The sequence below is a fragment of the Eucalyptus grandis genome, chromosome 11, assembly GCF_016545825.1.
Source record: "Eucalyptus grandis isolate ANBG69807.140 chromosome 11, ASM1654582v1, whole genome shotgun sequence".
In the NCBI taxonomy this organism is placed as follows: domain Eukaryota; kingdom Viridiplantae; phylum Streptophyta; class Magnoliopsida; order Myrtales; family Myrtaceae; genus Eucalyptus; species Eucalyptus grandis.
Window position 1 is genome coordinate 44,326,461 of NC_052622.1, and position 18,215 is coordinate 44,344,675.

Below are 18,215 nucleotides of genomic sequence, written 5' to 3' on the forward strand. Positions count from 1 at the left end.
TGATATCTAGTCATAGTTTAGAAAATGATTTCCAATTATATAAAGATGAAATTATTTTCCCGAATTTAAATATAGATTTTTCGTTGATTAGGAAAATATTTTTCATCGACTCATTTTTCTAAATAATCCAAACCCTAGAAAAATGAAGAAAATTTTTTCTATGAAATAAATGGAGTTTAAATGTACATTCAACATAGTTCGAGAAGGGAAATAACATATGAGTTGGTTCCATTTAAATGTAACTCGCAAATTACGTGTTCGAAAATTTTACTAAGACAGAACTTGATTCTAGCATCATGAATTTTGTGAGATCACTACTAATTATTTTACAAGATTAGACTTATAGATGAGGAAAAACCACACCATATTTTACATTGATATAAAGAGCATATAAAATTCGTAAACAAGTGATGTGAGGATATTTTAATAATATATTTTGTTTCATTTCAAATTCAAAGTTTAATTATTTCGTTTCTCTGTTGAATTTGAGTGCAAAATCAAATCAAACCACACAATATAATCTCTTCTAGTTGATTCGACCCAAAATAAAAAACAAAAAAACTCTTCTAGTTGGTTGTCCAATCTCTCCGAAGTCCCTCGAGTGTTACTGCATTCTGAATCTTGTCTTTTGTACTCGAACTCTTTGAGAGACTTTTCGACCAAAAATAAAAGATATCTCTTCTCATTTGCCCGATTAGATTATGTTTTTGTGTTGTGCAAACATGAACGTGTGTGCCCATGTTAGAGATACCAATCATTAATGTTCTTTAAAAAAATGATGTGGCAAATATATTTATGTTTTCCTTTTATTAGAGACTCAAAAATTAGGTCCGATGAGTTCCTCCCATTTAGTAATAATTACAAGCCTCGTCATTTAGGAAATAAAATTTAGTGAGATATTTTTTTAGTATATATATATAGCATTCTTTAACCAATTAACGCAGCACAAACTCCATGTCCCATGGTAATCCCAGCATCATTAAATCATATCTATTTAGATGAAATCTGATGGTTGAATTAGGGAGAGGAAATGTGGTTGATTGAAGTAAATAGACACGTGCGCATGAGTTAATAAACGCGATAGATGATGACCCTATCATGATTAGTGTTTGTACTCCACTCAATAATAATTCGGAACTCGGAATTAATTAATCTGGGCCAATTTGGTCCAGCTAGCATCCGACGAGGTAATACAACTCAATCATCAAACCCTTGTTTACCCGATGTCACTATCCACGTCACTGCTGCATCAACAAAAATAGAAGAGAAAATTAAAGAAGCAAGAAAAATTAATTAAAAAAAAAAAGATCACAAAAAAAAAAAAAAAACCGGCGGCGAAGCAGCATAGAGGTTAGAGAGAGACAAGGACATTGGAGAGGCCCAACGCTTGGATGCTTGGTCCTCGAGAGGACCGGTCGAACCTCATTGATGAAGGCCATCCATTTGAATTTAAAACTTGCCCCACACATGCTTTGTAAAGATAAGCGGCACATTTCATAAGCAAGAGCCACACGAGTTTTTCGATCCTATAATAAATTAATAAAAAAGAAGATACTGTATCGAGCTATAAAAATAAATAACAATGGAGATGCACGTTCCTTTAAAAATTGGTGGTGCAAAATACGTCGTTAGGTTAGGCCTTAGTAAAAGGATCATGCACGATATTAAATCATTGATATAATAATTGGGGAGAAGCAATAATGGCGCGAGTGCGCGTACATTTCATGCTATAGTGGGGGGGAGAACCTTTTGTCTTTCCCCCCGCCCCACCAATCGCCATCACCCGCTTCATCCACACTCTCACTTCGCTAACTGCCACTCCCTCATGCATATCTCCCCTACCTCTACCTCCACCGCCACCGCCACCACCACCACCACCGCCGCCGCCTCATCGCCGTCGTCGCTCTCTCTGCACCTCCCGCCGCAGCACTAGAGCCGCCGCCGCCGCCGCCGCCTCCTCCGCCGGATTCGCTCTCCGGCCGCTGCCGCCGGTTCCGGTAGCGGCGGGCCGGCGGGACGGGAGAGGCGCTCGAGGAAGCAGCCTGGAGATGGCCCCCGACGACGGCAGCGGGCGCCGGTGCCGCCGCCGCCGCCGCCGCCGCCGCTGTGGTCGCGGCCGACGCTCAGGCTCCGGTGAAGAAGATGGCGGCGTTCTCTCGGAGCTGGATCCTGGTGAACCGCGAGGGGCGGAGCAGCTTGCTGGATGTGGACAAGTACGAAATCATGCGACGGGTGGGGATCCACGCCCGGGACCTGCGCATGCTGGATCCCATGCTGTCGCACCCTTCCAAGATCATAGGCAGAGAGAAGTTGATTGTCCTCAACTTGGAGGTAATTCTGTCTGCTCGGTGATGTGTCGCGGTCTCGTCTGCTCGAGTAGTTTCCTGGAGTTGCGGTCGCTGATTCGCTTCTTCTTTCCTTGTGTTGTTTCTTCTTGTTTGATTCCGAAACTGCAGCACATTAAAGCTATCGTCACGGCAGAGGAGGTACTTTTGTTGTTTTCAGCTTGTCTACGATCGATCTTCTCCCTCCCTGCGAACGTTCTGCATTTCTTTTCTTCATTAGTTTCCGTGAATGGGAAGAGCTGAGGTCTGTTTTAGGGAGATTAACTTTGTTTGGTGAAGAATCGCTTCTTGATTTTGTATAGGTGTTACTTAGAGATCCATCAGACGAGAATGTCATTCCAATCGTCAAGGAACTCGAGAGGCGGCTGCCGGGAAGCGGTCAGTTCCAAGGTGAAGAGGACGAGCAGCAAGAAGCGAACAACGACGCTGATGTCGGGGAGCAAAATGGTATCATGTTGCTATTTTTAGCAGATGATGCTCATTCCATAGTCCTTCAATAATTAAATGACGAAATTGATGACGAGATAGGACGAAGAGTGTTTGCTAATCACCGGCGTTCGATTAGTTCAGTGATAGCTTCATCTTTGTGATATTTGCCAGAGGAGAAATTTCTTGATTGAGATGCTGGTTATTTTGCTATACTGTGCAGAATTTCCTTTTGAATTTCGGGCATTAGAAGTTGCATTGGAGGCTATCTGTAGTTTCCTTGATGCACTCACAATAGAACTGGAGACTGATGCTTATCCAGCTTTGGATGAGTTGACTTCAAAGGCGAGCCTTTCTTTAAAACCTGTTTGTTTGCTCATTTTCTTGGGAATTGAATAAAGAATAAACTTCTCGTTGACATGTCCTTGTACTATGACGTCTGCCTGGAGTATGCATGCAGAAAACTTGCTTTTCCATTCCTTTTTTACATTATATAGGTAGAGCAGATCCAAGTATTTGGTCCGTGTTCCTTTTTATTTCTTTCTGTTAATAATACAAATAAGGTTTGCAGATTAGCAGTCGCAATTTGGATCGAGTGCGAAAATTGAAGAGTGGTATGACAAGATTGACCAATCGTGTTCAGAAGGTATTTAAATTAGTGGATACCTGTTCAGGTTTATAAGGTACTTCTAATCACCAAACAGTCTAATTCAGGGAGAGGCTTATCAACTGCTTGTTCTCACTCCGGGCTGCATTGTCAAAGTGCTTTACAAGGATTTATAAGTTTAGTACACCTATTGAGTGATGGGTTGTTAACTGTGATGGGATGTCTTTTCATTGGACCGGAGTATCGATACTAATAACCCATGTATCACTTTCCACTTGATAAATTTGCATTACTGATTGTTTTCATCAAACCAGTTTCTTCTTTGTCAGACTTAAGTCAATTGTTACTGCTTGTATGACTTTCTTAGTATTGCACCTTGACACAGATCTCCACAAATTTAATCGGTGGTCTGCTACCATTCTTGTGACCGGGTAAACAGACTTGCTGTTCTTGCTGTTAGAGAGGCATTTGATGTAAAATAAATGAATTCTGGAATGAAGGGTGGATTTTTTAAGGGTAAACTGTTGGTTTCATACAGCTATCAAAAGGAAGTATATTACCTGGCCTAGGACCTAAGGGACCATTTACTTTCAGATATCCAACTACTCTTTCTCTCTCTCTCTCTGAGATGAATGGCATTTGTTCCTAGTTTCAGTAATACAAATATTTTTGGAAATGACTGTGGGTTCGGCTTTCTCTTTTATCGTAACAAACAGGAACTCAAATATTTCTGACATCTAGTGCTTTGAATTTCTATCCTCTTATGCTTTCTTAATATGCTGCTTACACAATCACATCTTCTTATACCTTTCTTTTCTGCTTATGTGCTCTCTAAATGTCTATGCACATTACTTGTCCCTCTCACTTATCAGCCTGAACTTTCTCAGGTTCAAGATGAATACCAACACAAGTTGGTTGACACTCTATCCTCTTAAAACATACTCAAGAAAAGAAATCTAGTAGGAATATCAGAAAACCGAGTTGTACTATTTGCTGTGTTCATAGAACTCAATAAAAAAATCCTGTCTTTTCTGCAATAGAATTGATGAAGAGGATTTTTTTTGGTTATAGCATTTGTAGCGCCCTATGCTTTTGAAATCTCAAATGAAAACAAAACAGTAGATTCTACAAAAGAACTCTAGAGAATCAAGTTCGTGGGAATCAATATAACAATGAAATCAAAGGTTTAGCGTTTCTCTGGAGATTAGAAATCAACCTTTGCTTATTAAGGAGGGAGCAACTGCCGCATAAGTTAGCCTCTATTGGAGCTACAAGGATTCCAGGCAAATTAAGCATTGTAAGCATGGAAAATGCCACACCCTCCTGCTCTATAAGCAAAATGGATGTTTGGTCACAGAGTAGCTCGCTGATATATGCTTATCACAGAGGAATTTTTGTTTTTTTGGCTCTTTATTGCACACTACATCTTGTGCCTCAAATGTCAGTTTAGCTGTCAATAGTTCCCATATTTTTCATTAATCCTGTCCCTGCAGAACCATTTAGCTGTATAGGACATGGCATTTCTAAATTATTTGTTTATGGAATGAGGAATTTTTTCTTACAGTACTGCGCGTGGGGGATTGCAAATGGATCTGACTTTGACAATACCCCTGCTTGGCTGCACAGAACTTTGCTTTAGATTGTTTTCTTGAATTCAAGTATTGCGCTTGCTGGCTTTTCTAAAGTGATTTACTATCCATGACGTATAGGAAATTTTCGTCTGATCTCTCTATCTAATTAAATTCTAGTGGAAAAATTTAAGTGCAAATCATCTTTTCAACTATGATACCATCTGCAAAAAAAATGCAGCGCGTTTGACGCAGTCCATCTCCATATCCATTGATATTGTTCAATGCTCTGTTTTCCCGCTTGATATAATGGTGTTCAATGCTCTGTTTTTCCGCTTGATATAATGGTGTGTTTTTAATGCCTGTTACTTCTATGCATTAAATTGAGATAATCATTTACGCTTACAATCAAACCATGAACATATTCTTTACATTATCATTTATTGCAGATAATTTATTTGTCTGGTGCTTCCAGATCCAGTGTTATAAACAGCTAGTACTCAGTTAAATAACACCTAATTTCAAGTGATATTGGTTTCCAGGTGAGAGATGAACTGGAAGAACTTCTTGACGATGATGACGACATGGCAGACCTTTATTTGTCGAGGAAACTCACTGGAGGGTCTTCTCCTGTCAGCTGGTCTGGAGCTCCAGATTGGTTCTTTGCCTCTCCTACAACTGGCTCAAAATTATCCAGAACAAGTAGGGCAAGTGCGGTAACAGCTCACGAGGAAAATGATGTTGAGGAGCTTGAAATGTTGCTGGAGGTTAGATAAATCCAATCAATGGTCTCATTTTGCTCATTGAGAGTCCATAAGTAATGCTGCTGCTTTTCTGCAGGCATATTTCATGCAAATTGATGGCACTTTAAACAAATTGTCAACGGTATGCATTGTCATTGATATCCTTGTACGAGTTTGTTTCATTATGTTGCCTCATAAATTCTCCTGCAGCAATTTAAGGAAAATTTCTTAGAAGATAATTATCTTGGTAGACTAAACTGTACTATTCCTACAAGCTAATTCTTTATATTCTCTTTCAGTTGCGCGAATACATTGATGATACTGAGGATTACATCAATATTCAGGTAAGCATTTGGAGAATTTGGAACCATATCCTCAACTATGTGACATGTAATTTAAACTATTTTTCTCTCACAGAACATCATTAGACTATGTAGTAGTAACTAGTGACATTTTGATCTGTTTTTTTGTCTTGTTACAGCTTGATAATCATCGGAACCAGCTTATACAGGTAGGATTCACAAGATACACAAAACTCCACTAGGTATTTTGGAAATTGACTAATGTTGGCACCCTATGTTATCAAACAAATGAATCTCCATTGCACGAAAAATTCATGCTCATTGCTAATTTCTACTAAATTTGAACTGGCCATAGCTAGAGCTCTTCCTCAGTTCAGGAACTCTGTGCTTGTCTGTATATTCTCTGGTAGCAGCGATATTCGGCATGAATATTCCCAACGTGTGGCATGAAGGTCATGGTTATGTCTTCAAATGGGTATGTAAATCTCATCCCGATTGCCTTCCCTACGAAAGCCTAATCCTTAAGTCTCACACGACATTTTGTCTGAGTGCAAGACATGATGGATGGTCTGGTTTTATTCATGTTAACGTTCACTGGGGAAACTCTCAGGTGGTCATTCTCGCCGGAGTTTTGTCTGGATCCATTTTCCTGTCAATAATGTCCTATGCTCGGCACAAAGGTCTGGTTGGTTCTTGAAGCCAAATTGATTCATTCGGGAGGGAGGTTTCTGCAAAGCTTTGAAATGTCTTCTCAGGCTACCGAATTTAGGATCCATCCGATGCGCCAGCTCTAGGACATCATGTGGACGACATCACCCTATTAGTTTCCCACAAATTGTACCAACCCACGCCACCGATGTCCACGAGATGGATGAGATAGAATGGACGCATATCTCCCGGTCAAACTCACCATTCCCTGCATGTGGTTAGAAACTAGCTGCCATTGAAAAGTCCAAAGTAGCAATTGGGGTCAATTCTAGTGAAGACGAGTCGTTGATGTTGTGCAATATTTGTAACGCAGGGAATACCTGTTATAATGAAATTGATTTTTTCCCTTGAATATCCGAGGTTCGTTGATGACGAATCCCACCGGGCAATCGTTGATCCAAACTAATTTTACAGAAATAGTAACATATTGAAATAGGCCTGGCCTGAAACCTACAGAATTTTGCTAAACATTCTGGAGAAAGTATTGGGTAGCTCTGGTTTTCCACGTCATTTATATCTGATCAGGGAATGAAATGGCCTATAGTTGATGTGGAAAATTAGGATTATCCAATATATTCTCATCATTCTGTTCTGACTGGTCATAGAATTATACATTTTTTAGGCCTAAAAATGGAGAACTACTCTCTAATGGTAATTTTATTGAGATGAGAGTTTGTGAGTACAAAAATTTGACCGGAACATCATTCATTTGATAAAATCTTGTTAGTGCGTTAGAAAATCTGCTAAATTAAATTACAAACTTTTAATCGCACTGTAAATTATTAATTTTTTTCGCATAGCTTACCTACTTATAGAAATTTGAAACTCTTATATAAAATTTACCTTTATTTTTTATTAAATTATTCGACTTCATGATTTGCAAAGTTGCAGACATGTATCTATGTAATTGTTTCTTTTCCTATTTAACGGGTAAAACAGAAGGGCAGGCGCGATGCTCCTCTGAGCTCAAAGGATTTTGCAAATGCCATGTGACCACAAGCCCACGTTGCTCTCCAGTTCAACCAGATCCTGCACGGGGCCTGTCTTAGTCTCAAGTAGAGGTTATTAGTTTCGGGGTTGGATAGTTTGCATACCCAAAGCGTAAAACCTACCCTATTAGAACCAGTTTCCAATTTTTATAATTTGAAACTTATGCTATTTGCTCTAGAACTGGCTTCAAAATTTACCTTGTTTTTTTAGTCCGATTTCAAGATCTATCTAAGAACATGTCTCACTTTACTATCTTTTTTTGGTTTCATCTTTTACAAAAATATAATGTGATAAATAAAATGATTCAAAGTAAAAAGACGAATGGAGGCAAGCTAGCAAAGGCAAGTGAAGAACGAGTGAGGGGTGGCTCGAACGAGCAAGGCGGAGCCATGAGCAAGCAAGCGAGCAACGAGGAGGGTGAGTCGCGAGCAAGAAAAGGAGGATGTTTACCTGGCGGCATTATCGCGGGGATCCTAATTGAGCCCCCTTTCCCTTTCGGGAGTGGCCGGGGTAACTCAGTGGGGTCTACCTTTATTTTTTACTGGAAAGGAATCGAAGGGAACAAGCAGGTTTTCCCTGCTTCCCTATTTAAACCCAGGAGCAGTTTAAGGACCTGCTCAGGTCTAAGGTTCTATATTCAAATCACTCACACTTCGTGTCCATGAAAGTCAAACCAAGAAAAAGGGCGGCTCCTGTTGATTCAGAGTTGCGTTCTTTCCAATGCAACCATTAAAAGTCAAACGATTCGGAGCATTAAAAAAGGAGTCTCCCCATTCAAATGGGTTCCTCTCATTTGGTTCATCCGCCTTCCCACGTCTTCCACAACCCTCGAAGATGGTGTCGCAACCGTCGACTCCTCCCCATCTCACGAACGTTGACCGTGAAGAAGAAGAAGCAGAAGCAGCAGTAGCAGCAGCAGCGGGAGCAGCAGAAGTAGCGGAGGGAGGAAGAGGCACGTGGAAGCACGCCGCCTTCCACGTGGCCACCACCATCGCTACTCCCGCTGCTTACGCTCCCTTGCCCTTCGCCCTCGCCTCTCTCGGTTGGCCTCTCGGTAACTTTCTCTCTCTCTCTCTCTCTCAGGTTCTATGTTTGCATTTCTCTTTGTTTTTTCATGATTTCCCTTGCTTTTCTTGTTTAATTGTGGTGTTTGACGAACTAAATAAATTAGAGTGATAATCATGGGGACGTTCTTCGATTTGGGCTGCGGAATCTCTGTGTTTTTCTGGACGCTGACGGCTGACGAAGTTGGCGCGAATAGCACCTGTTTGATGTTTCCATAGTAAGCAGATGGCACCTGTTTGATCTGGTGCTTTGGTGGATTATCAATTTGATTTGTTCACTTCCCCTCCCTTTTTGGGTCTTCAGGAACGGCACGGAACAAGAAGTGAACAGTGTTCTGTCTTTGTTTATTATCTAATATATTGTTGACCACTCACGGCTTGGACACGTGTTAAGGGAAACGCGTTGGTCTTCAAAAGCATCGATTGCACGCGACATGAGAAAAACAACTTCATGGAATTTAGAAATTTTGCTTATCTTGTTGCTTGACTCTTTACCTCTTAGTCGTCGCCGTCGTCACATTACTTGAAATGTTAATTTGGGCTGTTGCTGCATTCAGGTGTTAGTAGCCTTGTTAGTGCGACCCTGGCCACATGGTACTCCAGTCTATTGATCGCGTCTCTCTGGAGATGGAATGGGAAGAAGCAGGTCACGTACCGTCATCTCGCCCAGAGCATATTTGGTTCGTGTTACCGTCTGCTCTAACAGTTTTATCTTCGTTAAAATGTTGGTGTTTAGCGGGTAGCGGGTAGAATCCCATTTATTCACCATTACTCCTCTGTTGTTTGGTTTTGGAGTAGTCCTTTTTTAACCGTTCTTTCCAGGCATAGCCTACAGGGGTGTCATCTTTTTGAAAAGTAGTCTTTAAGCTCATCTTATTGGCTCTTTCAGTAGATACATCGCCATGTCTGTTTATAGAAAGCTTATTCTGTATTGGTTGCAGCTGACTTGTCTAACTGACTGCGATAAAATAGTTCTTCTTTTTTAGCTTACTATCGATGATTCTGTGAAGAGGTATATTGATGCCACATTATGTGACTAATCACGAAGCGTTACCTTAGGATCGTTATCTCAAAAATCATCAGCAATCACCCGAAATGCTGCTACAAGCTAAGAGGAGAAATGGAATTTGAACATCTAACTTTAATATTTGAAAGATCACATGAAAACCTCTAGATGCTCTCAAATTTTGGACATTACTGTATAACTCGGGAGTTATTTTGCTGCTGAGCCATAATGACATGAAGGTTCGTCTTGAAATATCCAAAGATCCGAAAGACATAAATTATTATCCATTCATTGCCACTTAAACAGTGCTCGCAATTGAAGATGTCTTGTTTCTTTCCCCTTTAACTTGTTTTTTCGACTTATTCATTCTCTTATTATTTTTATAGGTTCCTGGGGTTACTGGTCTATTGCATTTTTCCAGCAGGTCGCTTCATTGGGGAACAACATCGCGATTCAAATTGCTGCTGGCAGTAGCCTTAAGGTTAGACAAGCTTTGCAAGCCTCGCTGTGGAAAACATGAATACCCTGTCTGTCGTCTGGCATCAGCTTTTCTCTTTCTTCCTTCTCACATTCTCCATCCTTCTGTGTGCTGTTTTCCAAGGCAATCTATAAATACTATCAAAAGGACGGGACTCTGAAACTGCAGCATTTCATCATTTTCTTCGGAGCCTTCGAGCTTCTTCTCTCCCAGCTTCCCAACATCCACTCCTTGAGATGGTTCAATGCAATATGCACTTTCTGCACGATTGGTTTTGCTGGCACAACAATTGGCGTGACAATCTACAACGGTACTTTTAAGTTGGAGCTATTACTCTATAATGCTCTCTTTCAGAAACTCAACGTGGCATCATTGCATCCTTAGGTTGAGATTACCGCTTGCCATTCAGGGAAAGAAATCGATCGGAAAACAGTCAGTTATAGTCTGCAAGGAAGCTCCTCGACAAAAGTATTCAAAGCCTTCAATGCACTCGGTGCAATAGCGTTCTCATTTGGGGATGCAATGCTTCCAGAAATACAGGTAGAGCTTATTTGACATATCACGCTGTAAATTAACCGAGCTTCAAATTTTCCTTTTGTTTTCTTAGTTCCATTTTTAAACCGGCTTTTTAGTCAAGCCTTGAAATGCTTTTGCTCTCGATTGGAGAAATCAAGATTGTAAATTGAGCTGTTCCCTTGTCAGCATACCGTGAGACAACCTGCGAGAATGAACATGTACAAAGGCGTGTCAGCGGCGTACACCATAATCTTATTAAGCTACTGGCAATTGGCCTTCTGCGGGTACTGGGCTTTTGGATCAGATGTGCAGCCTTACATCTTGGCTTCTCTGACAAATCCGGATTGGACAATCATCATGGCTAATATTTTTGCCGTGATTCAAATAGCAGGATGCTTTCAGGTAGGCCCACGTATTTTTCACGAATCGATAGCCAGTGTTCGTGATTCTCTGTCGATTCGAAAACTTAGAACTCTCTGGACATAACAGAGACCTCTGTGATTGTGAAATAACCACTGAAAAGGGCATGAGTCATATTTTCTTAATGGCCCTCCTGTATTGTTCATTAGAGGGCTATGTTGGATTTGGAGCTACCTTTATTAGCACTGTCTTCTTGCTGCTGCATTAGAAGTAGGACATGGAACTTTATTACCTATCTTTCCATGAAGATCAAAAGAATTAAAGTCTTCCTGTTACAATAATTTTCACTTGGAAGGAAGCCTCATGATATTCTCTGCACAGAACAGAGACGAAGAGAGATGATTATGCAGCTGTATGTAGTCAACCATTTTTGTAGGATGGTTCAAAATTTTAAATGGCTACTAATGGATCAATGACTGTTAGATGATGAGTTTCTTTGTACAGATATATTGCAGGCCGACGTACGCGTACTTCGAGGACCGAATGCTTCACGACAAGCACACCACCCATTTCCCGATCGGCGATCGTCTCGTCCGTCTGATTCTGACCTCCGTCTACATGGTCGTGATCACTCTCGTTGCCGCTGCGATGCCCTTCTTCGGAGATTTCGTGTCCATCTGCGGCGCGATCGGCTTTACCCCGCTCGACTTTGTGTTCCCTGCCATCGCATATCTGAAGGCTGGAAGGATGCCCAAAGACCCGAAACTGCGCCTTCTCGTTCGGATCTTCAACTTGGCCATAGCAACGTGGTTCTCGGTTGTGGCCATTTTGGGCTGCATTGGCGCGGTAAGATTCATCACGGAAGATATCAAGACATACGAGTTCTTTCACGATATGTAAGTCAAAAGTGAAATATGTAATCATCATACATATTGATTAGGAAATTTCATCGTACATTCTGAAGTTAGATTTCTTTTGGTGAATTTCATAGGTGATCACTAAAATTATGGTGAATTTCATAGATGTTACTACTGGTCCTTTCACGATTGGTGAGTCATATGAAATAAGATTTCTTTCCGTAAATTTGATCGATGATCACTAGAATTACGGGGCGTTTGCAAATTTAAGCGATGGACTTTCGTTTCAGTCGTTGAATGCAATTAACTTCTCTCGGTTTTTGGCAATGGATGTACCACAATTGCAGAGAGCTACTTTTTCGACCAAACACTGACATGGCATTCCACCAAGCAGGCAAGCATCATGTCAACCGCTAGAAAAATCCTCAAAAAAATAATAATTTGAAAACAAAAAGGAAAGAGAAAAGGGCAACTGGGTCGCAGTCATCTACTACCTTCTGTGGATGGTCGCCGGCCCTCAGGCCGGCGGAGCACCATCGGCCTGCCATTGTCGAGGGTCAGGTGACCCTGCTCACCGTTGCAAAGGGTTGTGCGATCCTCCACTGCTGTCGTAGACGGCAATACGGCCCTTTGCACCGGTGGTGGAGGTCCTACAACCCTCTTACTCTCAACACCGGCCCTCTGCCCAGCTTTTGTTTCCATTTAATATTTTTTCTATTTTTTTTATGTATTTTTGTTAAGATTGAAATGGCTTTAGGTTAAAGCCATGTCAGCGCCACGTGTCTTTTCGTATTGATGTTTAGTTGAAGTAACTATGGGATTCCAACCAAAGATGTATCAATTGCCAGAAAATGAAAAGTGAAAGTTCGGTTCAGTGATTGAAATAAAAGTTGGTAAAATGTCACAGATGGTCCATATACTTTTATTTAATGTGCAATTTCGTCTTTAAACTTTTGATCGGTTCAATTTGGTCCCTAAACTATTGATAAATGTCCAATCTAGTCTTTTGTTACTGTTTTTTCCTCTTTTTTTCTTTTTTTTTTTTGCTTCTTCTTTCTTCTCTCCGCCGGAGCCAGCGTCCGGCGAGGGTTGCCCTCGCCGGCGTCGAGCGAAGGCGTCCTCGCCGGTGTCGGGCAAGGGAGCCCCTTGCCCGACACCGGTGAGGGCGACCCTCGCCGGACACCGGCTTCCCTCCATCGGCTCCGGTAGAGGGAAGAAAGAAGAAGCAAAAAAAGAAGAAGGAAAAAACAGCAACGAAGGACTAGATCAAACATTTATCGATAGTTCATGGACCAAATTAAGCCGATCGAAAGTTTAGGAACTAAATCAGACATTTATCAATAGTTCATGGATTAAATTGAGCCGATCGAAAGTTCAGGGACAAAATTGTGCATTAAGTAAAAGTATAGAGACCATTTGTGATATTTTCCCATAAAAGTTTGATGGTCAAATCACAAATACCACCTAAAATTTAATGATTATTGGAGAAATTTGATTTAATTTCTCTGATTTTTCATCTTATTTAATTTTTCCAATCTCTAACTCCTCATTTCTTCAAAGGAATCATAAATAGTCACTGAACTTTTTCTTTTGGTATTTAATATAGTGCTTGAATTTCTTTTTTAGATTTAGTTCTCAACCCTTTTGAGCTGAGTTCAACATAAGCGTTCTTCCATAAACACAACTGGCGAACGCCTTAATTATACAAAGTGGCATCTCTAATTAGACGGTCCAGATATTTCCACGTCCTTTATTAAGGGGCTCACGAGATGATGCACGTTAGATTTTTTTTTCCTTTATTTCCACTTTTGTTTTCTTGTTTTCTTGTTTTCTTGTTTTCCTTCATTCTCTTCCATCTTCTTCTTACTTCCCAACAGTGCTCAGCCTTCACGTCCTGCAGCAGTCCACCACACCATCTCCTCGCCCGTGACCCATCGTCCTCCATCGCCTCACCATCCTTGCCATCGCAGTCACCCATCCTCCTCCTCCCCTGCTCTGTTGTGAGTCCAATTGTCGATATGTTCTGAAAGAGTCTGGTCTTTTGCCCGGTAAAAATCTACTCTAACGTCATATATGATTTTGGAATACCATTATCAACCATTCTAAAAAGTTAAACTGCTAGATGAAAATGTAATTTAATATTTTAAATATTCTATTGGTACATACTCCTTGGAAGAGCTAGTCGCTAAGCAATCCATTATGAATATGCATTATATAGAATTTGCAATTGCTTAAGTTTTTCCCAACCCTATATATTACACACAAAACAAATGCATAAGTGTTATCTCACAATCTCTTACAAAGAATTCACTCAAAAACTCAAAGGAAAAAGCCTTACCACTTTCTTGTTTGCTTCTATGTGAAATGACCTTGTAGGATTCTATCTCTTATATATATATATATATATATATAGGAAACTATTTTTAAAAAACCTATTTAAATTATGACACCATTCAAATTAGGATATTACTTAAACTGGAGAGCATACTTGGATCGGGTATCTTTCTCCACTCTCTCACTCTCCAATTGACTCAAATGTGAGGCAAATGAAATTGCACCCTCTAGCCACTTTCTCAATTAACAATTCTTCTAGTTCAAACAACACAATTAACAATTCTTTTAGCTGCTTTTTCTTCTCATCCACCTCTCTCTAGTTATTTTTTCTCTTTTTCTTCCCTCGACTGAGAAATCAAGGGAGGTTTCGGGTGCATTTGGAAAGACTTTTGGGGAAAGTCTTTAAGAAAATACAAACATCTTTGAGTTAAAAGTGTTTTTCAAAATGCAACTGTGTTTGGTAAATTGTACTTTGAAAGTCATTTGTGAAGTACTTTGAGCAAAATGGTGTTTGGGGAATTATATTTACAAAACATCTTTGTGGTAAAAAAAATTATCAAAAGAAAAATTAAAAAAAATTAACCGGCAAGGGCAGCGACCGCCAGTGACCTTCGGCGACCTCCAACAACCCCTGATCTGGGGTGGCAAGGTCATGCGACGTCATTGCGACCTCCAGCGACCCCGAATTTGGGTCGCGGTGGCGTCATGTGACCTCCCGCGACCTCCGAATCTTTAGGCCTCCAAAGGGCTTTGGGAAGTAGTTCCCAAACGGAGCACTCATCTTCTCAACTTGAATTGAGATTTTCTCTCCCACTCTGATCTGGAGTATTTTATTATTTTTATGAAGCTTTTTTAAAAAGAATTGTCTTTACTTGCTGTTGATGCTCTTCTTTACTCACTAAGTGTATCTTTTGTTTTCATCATTAGGAAACAACATGCTTCTTTAGATCTTCCAAATCAAGAAGTTCGATAGGATCGAGGAGGAATATAGTGAGAATTATTCGAGTTTTGAAAACTCTCATCTCCCAATCTAGATTTAGATCTAGAAGCTCTTCTCTCTCAATCTAGATTTAGATTTGGGAGTTCCTTTGAGGCATTTTTTGTACTCATTCAATCTCTCATGATTTAGCCTTAGATTTGGGAGTCTATTCAATCTATTTTGAATATCTCCATATGGTGATGATATTGAAGACGTTGAACCTAAGTGTATCCATCCACTAGGTAAGCTGTAACTATTGGAGAAAGAGATTATGGTGTGTGTTCATCACTTATGATAATGCGAGATTTGGTGATTGGTCACCATTCACTCTATTTTGATGCTAAGACAAATCTATTCTTGTGGGATGAAATTGTGCTTATCATAGCAGTATGTGCTTTATTGTTCTACGTTAATATTTTTCATTTGCTTTATTTTGAATCTCTCAAAACTTGATATAGGAATGAAATATTTACTTTTGATGGAAACAAAAAAAAAAAAAAAATTGCGCCTTTCCACCAACAAATTCGAGTGAGTGAGCGAGCAATTTAATTATGGGGCAGAGAGAATCCCATATCAATTGCAAGCTAAATGCTCAGGATGTGCAAAATGCAAATAGAACAAAAAAGAACAAGTTATCATTATGACTAGGAAAGAGAAGGACGAGGATACCGGAAATTGATTGACTAGCTTGATCGGTGATGTCGATCTTGGCAACCCAAGCACTTGATATAAATTGTGGCATCCCTTTTTCAGAACAAAATTTGTCTAAAAAATTCTAAATTATTGTTTGATGGTCAATCTAGTTTTAAACTTTTAAATTTGGCAATAATCCTAAACCTTTTGACAATCATTCAATATATAGATTTGATTGATTTAGGCTTGAAATCGCTAGCGTAGCAATATAATCAATGCCAACTATTTTATATGACAAAACCGACAGCTGACTGACATGGAGGATATTAAATGAAACTAGGTCGTTTTGCAATTTTCTAACAATTCTTTGAATCTCTCTCTCTCTTGTAGACATACTCGAACGAAAAAAAGCGGTCCAAATCTTCATAAACAGACCAACCTTCTCTCTGCCGCAATCAACAATTCCACGAAACAAACCTGCTCTCTGCCGCCGCCAAAGAAATCAAGAAACGAAAAATTCCACAATCTCCGAAGCTCAGAGACTCTCGGGAGAGATAAACAGAGGCATGAGTGAGAGAGGGGAGAGGGAGGCATCGATGGTCGGGCGAGAGGGTGGTGTGACGTGACTGAGAGAGGCGCGGCGTGACTGAGAGTGAGTTTGTGCACGAGAAGGAAAAGTCTATCTATTAGGATTTCTGAAGAGTGAAGAAGGAGCATGACTGTTAAGCTACATTTGATTGACCGGATAAAGCCAGGATGGGATCTGTGTTTTATAGCTGTCTGGAATAAAATAAGGTCGGATATAGAAAAATATAACCCAAATAAAAAAATCCAAGAGGGATAAAATAGACCCTGATAAAATTTCTCTTTTTGATCGATATTTTATGAAAACCTATGTTCTCCTCTTCCTTCTCCTTCTCTCACATGCACGACTTCTCTCATGAAATCACCAGTCAAAAGGCTTTTCTTCTCTATAATCCGACAAATTCAAGCACCATCTCCAGGGAGGAGCCACAGGGGTTTTGTGCTTCCTTGCAAGGTTCTCTCTCCCTCCATCGATATTTGCAAGCTTTACGTGGTTTGTGAATTCCTTCCTTGGTTTGTATTAGGATGGAAACGTGCTAGATCTTCGATGGCATCTAATTAGACGGTTTCCAAAATCGACTGGGGCTTATTTTTCGGATGGAAACGTGCTAGATCTTCTCATGGCATCTAATTGGACGGTTTCCAAAATTTGCTTTGATGCCAATCGTCACGGATTAGTCTTTCCTATTCGAGGACAAAGCACGTTCAGTATTTGATAAGTCAAGAGGCTGTGCCAACTCTCTCTTTAGGTTATTCTTAAGTGCAAAATGACAAATTGCAACAAAGATGAAAAAAAAAATGTACACTTCCAATTTAGTTCCGGCATCTACATTACTTGATAATACTTGGGATGTAAAGATAATACATAATTCACCTAGATTTTTCTTATGAAATTTGTGAAATTTCTACTAGGTCGCTGTATTTGTGATATGCAGAAAATTTGTGATATACTTTTAGCTCCGTGGTCTTCCGGAGTGTAATTTCATTAAGGGTTATAAAGTTTTATAATTCAAGGTAATAAGCTAGAATGATTTTACTAATTTCAATATGATCAATTAATAGATGCTGATATCTAGGTTGATTATATGAAGTCACGGTGAAAAACTTATCATCATAATAAGTGCCAGAAGTGAGCAATACGCTCTAGAATGCATGTCGCATAATTTTCAAATTAAAATTCACTACGTTGAGATTTCCTTTGCGTAGGATAGCTTTTACTAATAAATTTACCGGGTTTCCATTGGTGTTTGGAAAGGATATTGAGTCCCCTGTTTATTTATTGATATGTAAAATATCAATTCAAAATGACAAAATATCTTCATATGATTACCCGAAACAAGCTATTTGTCATTCAATTAATCTCGCACATGTTCTTAATTTTTACCTTGGAATTTAACCACTAAATGACATCATCCATTAAATATCACTTAATTATGGTTTAAATAATTCTTAGAAGATGTAAATGAAGAAAAGAAAAAAAAAATCCATTTTACTTCACATTTGGCCGAATCAAACCCATCTTCAGATCGTCAACTTCAATGAGTTTTCTATCTTCCAATTTCTTGCAAGGAAAAGTCTCAACTCATATCTTATTACAACCAAGCTTCCAAGTCTATCCAATTTGAGTTCTTTAAGCTTTTAATCTCACTTATATAGTGTCTTGTAGGTAAAAAATTTTGAACTTCATTTTCATTTCTTTATCAAACTAGGTTTT

The 18,215-nt window shown here is 39.7% G+C and overlaps 2 protein-coding genes across 5 annotated transcripts; both read left to right on the plus strand.

The window, feature by feature from the left end:
* The first annotated feature begins 1,729 nt into the window (after positions 1-1,729).
* On the plus strand, positions 1,730-7,051 carry LOC104426607 (magnesium transporter MRS2-2). 4 transcript variants are annotated; one of them, XR_721876.3, is made up of 11 exons: positions 1,731-2,331; positions 2,457-2,486; positions 2,648-2,792; positions 2,995-3,116; positions 3,343-3,417; positions 5,489-5,713; positions 5,787-5,831; positions 5,989-6,033; positions 6,171-6,233; positions 6,347-6,466; positions 6,602-7,051. XR_721876.3 is itself a non-coding variant. In XM_039305493.1 (11 exons), the coding sequence occupies exons 1-11, from the start codon at positions 2,143-2,145 to the stop codon at positions 6,686-6,688; spliced, it is 1,113 nt and encodes a 370-aa protein (XP_039161427.1). In that variant the 5' UTR covers positions 1,733-2,142; the 3' UTR covers positions 6,689-7,051. The 4 variants fall into 4 exon arrangements, 2 of the variants coding, with proteins under 2 accessions (XP_018721261.2, XP_039161427.1); XR_721875.3 differs by having other exon boundaries at positions 6,171-6,200; positions 6,351-6,466; XM_039305493.1 differs by having other exon boundaries at positions 1,733-2,331; positions 6,171-6,200.
* A 1,404-nt stretch (positions 7,052-8,455) lies between these two features.
* Positions 8,456-12,156, plus strand: LOC104426608 (GABA transporter 1). The gene is made up of 7 exons (XM_010039719.3): positions 8,456-8,743; positions 9,311-9,433; positions 10,146-10,240; positions 10,361-10,547; positions 10,647-10,777; positions 10,940-11,155; positions 11,618-12,156. The coding sequence occupies exons 1-7, from the start codon at positions 8,524-8,526 to the stop codon at positions 12,011-12,013; spliced, it is 1,368 nt and encodes a 455-aa protein (XP_010038021.2). The 5' UTR covers positions 8,456-8,523; the 3' UTR covers positions 12,014-12,156.
* The last annotated feature ends 6,059 nt before the right edge of the window (positions 12,157-18,215 follow it).